The 7,662-nt window shown below is 43.1% G+C and overlaps 1 protein-coding gene and 2 long non-coding RNA genes across 3 annotated transcripts; 2 read left to right on the top strand and 1 right to left on the bottom strand.

Moving 5' to 3' along the window:
• The first annotated feature begins 298 nt into the window (after positions 1–298).
• Positions 299–4,795, top strand: umps (uridine monophosphate synthetase). Its single transcript, XM_019880861.1, has 10 exons — positions 299–646; positions 1,567–1,720; positions 1,802–1,926; positions 2,274–2,461; positions 2,535–2,632; positions 2,717–2,877; positions 2,958–3,075; positions 3,240–3,415; positions 4,188–4,302; positions 4,585–4,795. Exons 1-10 carry the CDS (start codon positions 497–499, stop codon positions 4,761–4,763), a joined length of 1,464 nt encoding a protein of 487 aa, XP_019736420.1. The 5' UTR covers positions 299–496; the 3' UTR covers positions 4,764–4,795.
• Positions 4,796–5,516: 721 nt separating this feature from the next.
• LOC109522361 (uncharacterized) lies at positions 5,517–6,098 on the bottom strand. Its single transcript, XR_002169558.1, has 2 exons — positions 6,023–6,098; positions 5,517–5,911 (listed from the first exon to the last, which is right to left on the bottom strand). It is a non-coding gene; the product is annotated as an uncharacterized LOC109522361 (long non-coding RNA).
• On the top strand, positions 6,024–7,163 carry LOC109522357 (uncharacterized). The gene is made up of 2 exons (XR_002169557.1): positions 6,024–6,255; positions 6,339–7,163. It is a non-coding gene; the product is annotated as an uncharacterized LOC109522357 (long non-coding RNA).
• The last annotated feature ends 499 nt before the right edge of the window (positions 7,164–7,662 follow it).

Below are 7,662 nucleotides of genomic sequence, written 5' to 3'. Positions count from 1 at the left end.
CACTACTTCTATTTTATTTTTATTTTTTTTGCTGCTGTCTTTTTTAAATTTACTCACTGATTTTCTCTTGTATTTTACTGCTTGTATAATATACTACAGTGTTTTGTTTATCACCTTGTACCTTGGACGGTGCAATACAAATACAATAATAATAATTATTATTTTCCTTTCCTGCTGTATGAACGCCGCATGGTACCGTGCTGCCTCCCATTGGTCAGTTGTGGTACTACGACTAACTCGATTACGTGTGTGGTGTTGGTGATCTCTGACTCTGAGCAATACACCACAAACCGTCTGAGCAGCGAAAACAAAATACATCGATTCCCACCCGCTCTCGTTCCACATTTTAAAAATAGTTAAAACTTACGCGAGATGGAAAATCTTATGTTGAGGCGAGCAGAAGCGGAAGTAGGTGGGCTCCCCTCCGCTAGCTTGGTGGAAGTCGTGTTGACGTCTCAAGTTAGCAAGAGCAGTTCAACTCCACTGAGCGACAAACATGGCCAACAATTGCATGGACGCGTTTATTCTGAAGCTGCAAGATGTGAACGCGGTCAAGTTTGGCGAGTATAAGCTCAAGAGTGGCTTGATGACGCCCATTTACATCGACCTGAGGGTCCTCGTGTCCCACCCGGCTCTCTTGAACCAGGTAAACACGTGTGCCAATTCCACACGTGCGTCAAGTTGGACTCTTTTTTTTTTTTTTTTATCTGATTATCTGGAACCCTTATTATAAATAATATATCCTCGTTACAGCCATTTTCCACATTAATTGACTGTTTTCTTGTTTATTTATTGTTTACTTTTGGCATGTGATTTTTCACTAATGATATCGTGCGTATCAATAAGAAAATCGATCATTTCGTAAGCTAAGTAATGCAGGCACTGCATCCCCCCGCCCCTCATTTCTCTCAAGTTCGAACAAGCTATAGTACGAGGTCTCGTTCACAACGATATTTCCACCATATGGTATTATAATTATCGCGACATTGCGGGGAGGTTGGCGATATTTTAAAAAATCACCATACTGAACTTATATTGTAAAAAAAAAAAAAAATCATAAAGTTAGAAAAATAAGCAAAATATTGCGTTTTTTGTACATAATAGCTGCAGTGACAAAGAAATAGGCTTGGCCAAGCATCTTACTGTTATGTATTGGCTGAGTGGCGCAAAATATCGTGATCAATGTAGTTCACAATGCTGTGTTCAACCGAAGCGGCTGAAAAGTCATGTTTTTGATAGAGATGTGCAACTTGTAATATTTTAACGTGACAGTGATTTTTAATATCGGGATATCACCGTTATCGATACAGCCCTAGTATTAGTATCAGAATGAATTTACTGTCATTGTCTGCAAAAGGTAAATTCACAACTATAATTTTTTTTTTTGTGGTGGTCCGATGGTGCAACACAGAGCTTAAACGGTATTAGTTATATGGACTAAAAAAAAAGGAAAACAATGTTCCATAGCATAATAGCATGTCAAGCGTACATGCTCAGTTAGACATAATACATTCTCTGATGGAAATTTCAGCTGTCATACCTGCTTTCATCTGTTGACATTTTCAGGTGTCAAAGCTCATGTACCAAAGAGCTCAAGATGAGAGTCTGCAGTTTGACTCGGTATGTGGTGTTCCCTACACTGCCTTGCCCATGGCCACCATTATCTGCTCCACACATGAGCTGCCCATGCTCATCAGGCGCAAGGAGGCCAAGGACTATGGTAGGAGGCACGATCTTCAAACTTGAGCACATAAAAAAAAACGGAAATAATAATAAATTCCAAATGTTGTGTCTCTCTTAGGAACCAAGCGTCTGGTGGAGGGCTCGTATAAAGAGGGAGATACGTGCCTCATCATTGAAGACACGGTGACCAGTGGCAGCAGCATCTTGGAAACGGCTGAAGTGCTGCACAAAGAAGGACTGAAGGTGCGGTAGGACTGAAACACTTCTGAAAGCCAGTCTTGTTGGGCAGCACAGACATAAAAAAAAAAAAAAAAATACAACAAAAGAAAAATCTTCAGGAACAAGCGGAAAAATCAGCAGTGGCATTCAAAGCAAAAATAACATTCATAAATGTCCTCTTGACCTGAACACCGACTAACACAGAGAGACTCGAGCACTATATTCATATACTGTGCATATATGAACATATAGCATCAGTAGCCCAAATAATAAGATTTAACAATTGACACGTTGACTTTTTTTTTTTACTTCCTTTGGTTGACATCCAAAATCCAAAGCGCTAACACATGCGGCGTTTGCGTGTATGAAAGGTGACAGATGCCATCGTGCTGATGGATCGCGAGCAAGGCGCGGTGGACATGCTGGCTTCCAAGGGCATCCGGCTCCATCCCATCATCTCCATGTTCAAGCTGCTCGATGTGCTCAAAGCCGCCGAGCGCATCGACGCGCACACCGCCCAGAGCGTTCGCAAGTTCATCCTGGACAACAACACCTTCAGGTACGCGTCTTCACGTCTCCGTTTGACCGTCCGTCGGCGAACGCCATCCGTGTCATTTGACTGCGTTCGTCAGCGTCAAGGAGGAGAATGGAAATGATGACCCGGCATCGAAGAAGCAACGTTTGGAACGCGGCTTGGAGCTGAGCTATGAAGCCAGAGCCAAACTGCCAAGTAGGACTCGTTTTTTTTTTTGTTTTTTTTTCTGCGGGCAGCCTAACCACAAGCATTCAAAGCATTGTTTTCTCGTGTCCGCAGATGTTCACCCTCTGGCGTCGAAGCTACTGACCGTCATGGCGGAGAAGCGGTCCAACCTTTGCCTGTCTGCGGACGTCACGAGCGGCGAGGACCTGCTGCAGCTCGCAGACGCTCTGGGTCCGAAGATTTGCGTATTGAAGACCCACGTCGATATCTTGAAGGTAGTCGCCGGGGTTGACGGAAGAATTTGTATCGTGAAAATTCCGTAAGATAATAAGCTACTTGTGGCGTACGGGGGCAGGACTACACTGAGGCTTTCAGCCAGAAGCTGCAGGCCGTCGCTGAGAAGCACAACTTCCTGATCTTCGAAGATCGCAAGTTCGCCGACATTGGGAACACGGTCAAGCATCAATATGAAGGTGAGAGGTGAAATGATTTTTTTTTTTTTTAAGACATCGGAAATTAGAGCTTTTTCCAAAACCTTTGTAATGAAACCAGCTTTTAATTCCTGGTCAAGAAACTCGTCTAGACTTTTTTTTTATTGTTTTTGAAATCCTTTTTTGAATTATTTTGTGTTCCGCAGGTGGTTTGTACCGCATCTCGTCGTGGTCCCACATCGTGAACGCTCACCCGGTGCCAGGATCCGGCGTTGTGAGGGGCCTGGCGTCTGTCGGGCGGTCCCTGGGCCGAGGCTGTCTGCTCATCGCGCAGATGAGCTCGCAAGGCTCGCTGGCGACCGGCGAGTACACCGAGGCTACGGTAAGCATCGCCAGTTGGCCAATCAACCACTGAAAAGCGCTGGCATCTGTGGAGCAAGGAGACATAGTTATGAGGAATTGAACCAAACTTTTTTTAAGGATAAGGCAAAGCTGCTTTTTTTTTGTGTGTGTTAAATAAACTGGACAACAAATTTTTATTGAATTTTTTCGCCATTCATTTTTGGCACTGATTCAAAATTTGCCCTTTTGTTTTCTCCAGCACATCATGTTTTCATCATAATTATATGAAAATTAAGAGTTAGGTTCAGCAAAATGTTGATTATATATTTAGTTTTTTAATATATGTGAAACATCACAGTTATGAATTGCATCGCGTGGTCAAGTATCTCAAAAAGCAGAGTGCGAGGGGGGGGAAAAAAGTAGACATTTTTTAAAAATCGGCGTCAAAAATATGTTTAGGGACACATAAAGCCATCTCTGATTAAAAATTTCTGTTGGCCAGTGGTCTTTAATGTTTCCCCACCTCACTTCAAGTACTGCCATGCCCCCAGATATTAGCGAGCCCCCTGAGAAGTCAGTTTAGCTTCATGCTAACAAATTATGCTAAGCACCATGTCAGCCTAACAAAGAGCATCAGCATCTTACCTTTTAATCCACGGATATTTGGTCAAGCGTCACATCGTACGACAATACTCGAAGGCATTGAAAACATTTCAAATGTCTCTTGGATGTATTTGTTTTGAAGTGTTTGAAAGGGGAACGCGGTTGTCACGTGATTGTTCGGATGGAGCTCAGGTGTTGTGTCTCCACAGGTCAAAATGGCCGAGGAGCATTTTGACTTTGTCATCGGCTTCATCTGCGGCTCGAAGATCACAAAGAGGCCCGAGTTCATCCACATGACCCCCGGAGTGCGAATGCAGGCTGGAGGTGTGTACTCCCTTTTGTTGCCAGTGGGTTGAATATAAATGTGTGTGTTTGTGTTATGTTGATCGGGCCGCAAATTTGGATTATTAATATACAGATTGTACACTGACTCCTTTTACATTGTAGCGTGAAACATGACACTTGCCTTCTGGGGATAAGGTAGTAATTGCACTTAAACAAAAGGTGGCGCTGTGGTTTAAAATGTTTTGGATTTGCCATCCAGGTGCCAGTGAGTTCATCTTTTTCCTCCCTTGCTTCCTTTTGACCCATCCCCCCCTCCCGCAGGAGATGTCCTAGGCCAACAGTACAACACCCCAGAGGAGGTAATCTACAACAAGGGCTCTGATGTCATCATTGTTGGACGCGGGATCCTGGAGGCCTCCGATAGGCTGGCCGCTGCCGAGGCTTACAGGAAGTCCGGCTGGGAGGCGTACACACGGAGGACGGGGACGAGTGAGCAATAGGAGCTCAACTCAAGGGATTTCGTTTTCACTTTTTTTTTCTTTTTTATTTGTGTGCGTCAGCACGTCAAACTTAACACTAGCTTCCTGCGATCAGCATAGGTGGTAGTTGGATATCTTGTCGTTGATAAAAGCTGCTCTCCTGCTTCTCTTATTGTCTGCTGCTTTGACGCTGTTGGACCTTTGAGTTTCGCTATTTTGGCAGGATTTCTTTGTACCGTATTGTTTTCTTCCACTCCTTTGCTTGACCAGGAGTTTGATTCATTCTGCTGGTTTTGCTTCCCAACTATGTATGGGCTTTAATTTACAGTCTTCAGAGGGAACACTTTATATTCATGACTGTCTGGGATTGCTCAAAAATGACGAGGGTTGTATCCAGTATTTGTAATAACCCGTTGCTTTTGTTTTTTTTTAAATTGTTTTTAAAAAGCAGCTACGATCATTGACCAATCCAAATACTTAATGCTGTGATTCGGGTGAGGGAATTCGAAATGTTTTTTTGGGGTCTCGACTGCCTTTCACATTGTCAACCTTGAATAAAAAAAAAAAAAATCACGATTGCTAAAACTCCAACTCCTGTTTCTGAAACTAACATTGAATCTAAAAAAAAAAAACCTACATGATAATGCATTCTATGATTTAATTTGTATTGTTATGATTATAATTATAAAAGCGAAAGTCCGCGAGACAAAAAAAAGGGCAAATTCTGAAAGCGAGCAAAAATGTACCGGTACTTGATTTTTTTTTTAAAAATCATGAACAATTGTTGACCAGTGTTAATCTTATCGAATACTGCACAACTGAATTTAATCTCTCTCAAATTCAGTTAACTTTGGAGGGGAAAAAGTTTCACGTTTATTCAAACCAAGAATCCTATTTTTAACCGCATGCTTACTTAAGCTAACTTCCCCCCCATCATAATTTCATCAAAATATTTTATGCCGTAACTGACATTTGTGTTGCTTCCTTTTTAAACTTTACAGACCTACCACACTCCCCCCCCACCCCCACACTCGTGTATAATTTCTCGTCGCAATTGTGATTAATAATAAAATATAAATCAAAAGAATACAAATGTAAATAAGACCTCTGTTGACTTGTTTTATTCCAACGAGACGCTCGGATAGGCAGAAAGGTCACGCACACGTTGCCTGGCACATCGGAGAGAGATGACTCTATTAGTGTGTGTGGGGGGGGGGGATCACCTCACTCCAACCCCTCTCCCCCTCCCTTTGTGTCAATATTGGATCAGAGCAACGCACCGTGCGACAGGTGTCTGTGCGCGCCCCGAGGAGTTTCTCTGCTTTTCATCCATCTTGATGGGAGGAGGGCGAGAGAGAGAGAGAGAGAAGTGGGGGTGGGGGGTGGGGGTGAAGAAGTATAAAAGCTTATTCCTGTTCCTGACAAGAGTTCAGTGCGCGCACAAGGTGAGGCCAAACAAAGCCGTGCGCTTCCATCACGCTCTTCCTTTTTTTCCTCTTCTCCTTTTTGAAAGGTAAGTTTGTCGCCGATGTCCGTTTCCTCCCACTTTTCTTTTGTTTTTTGTTCTAACTTGACCAAACGTGTGCCCCCCAAAAGGTCCGGCGCGGCGCGCAAAAGACGCGCCAGCTGTTGGGAGAGCAACCGTGCTGCAACTTGTGCGCAATTTGGAGCGCAAGACTTTTGCCACGCTCGTCCGTATTTGCTTCACGTTGAGCCCCACGTACAATACCTGAAGGTGACGTTTTGTTCGTTCGGCTCGCGTTACGCAGGTACGGGTTGACGACTGGAAACGTCAAGTTTGAGTGTTTGCTGCGCCTCAGTGATGTGGGAGTCCACCCCCCCATCCCTTCAGAATAAACCCTCACTTCAATTTAAGAGCTGCAAAACAAGCTGTTGCGTTAACCTCAGGAGAAGTTGATGGTAATTTTTGCATGAAGCCCAACGATAACAGCTGTCAAACTTGTTCTACTTAGTGTGCGAGCACAGAAGAATGCCAGCCAATTTGAATGTGTACACATTTGACAAGGTTCAAATAAAGAAAAGGAAAACTAGAAATGTATTTTATTGACAGAAGGTGTCTACTGGGTCTTTATTTTGTTGGGGGGGGGCTCATAAAGGCAGGTGGACCGGTGGAGAGCGTGTCTGCCTCTCAGGCGAGAGGTTCTGCATTTGAATCTCATTTGGATGTCCCCACTTATGTTTTTTTTCATTTATTTATTTTTTAAATGATGTATTCTCTGGATTTCTTCGCAAAATATGCATGCTAGTTTCAATGAAGACTCAATATGGTCCATAGGTGTGAATGTGAGTGTGACCACAACCAGTCCAGGGTGTACGCCACGCCACCAGCCCAAAGTCAGCTGGGATCGGCTCCGGTTCTCATGTGAGGACAAGCACGATTGAAAATGTGGATGGAAGTTTTTTTGTTTTTTTTTAAAAATCACCAAAAAATGCACCATATTGTTCAGCTGATAGCAATATTGCCTACAATTTTGTATGTCATTTTTAACTTATTGTCAAAGTTTCAATAAAAATAATACAAATGTGCCTATGAAGAACTGTGTTTTCTTTTTCTTTATGATTCTTAGTCATCAAACTCATGGTCATCTGAAAAGGGTGAATCGCGGCAGTTGGAGTTTTTTTTTCCCTCCCCTCCCAAAAAATAAATAAAAAAAGACTTCAACATTTACATAATTAGGCTCCAACAATCAAAATTATTTTCCCTGTTGACTGAACATGAGCTCAATTGGAAATGCGCTCTCTGAATACACACACTCACCATTTCACATGGAATCTGTCTTATATCTGGGAACAGAATATAAAAAGTGGACATTTCCAAGAGCAGGGATGCTAATCTGGGTAAGACCCCCCATCCCCGCCCCCCACCTTTCACGCCTTTTGGATAATCATTTTCCAAGTG

This window comes from Hippocampus comes, unplaced genomic scaffold (assembly GCF_001891065.2).
Source record: "Hippocampus comes isolate QL1 unplaced genomic scaffold, H_comes_QL1_v1.1 scaffold214, whole genome shotgun sequence".
Taxonomy (NCBI): Eukaryota; Metazoa; Chordata; class Actinopteri; order Syngnathiformes; family Syngnathidae; genus Hippocampus; species Hippocampus comes.
The sequence above is the reverse complement of the archived record's forward strand: the minus strand, read 5'-3'. Positions and strand labels throughout refer to the sequence as shown.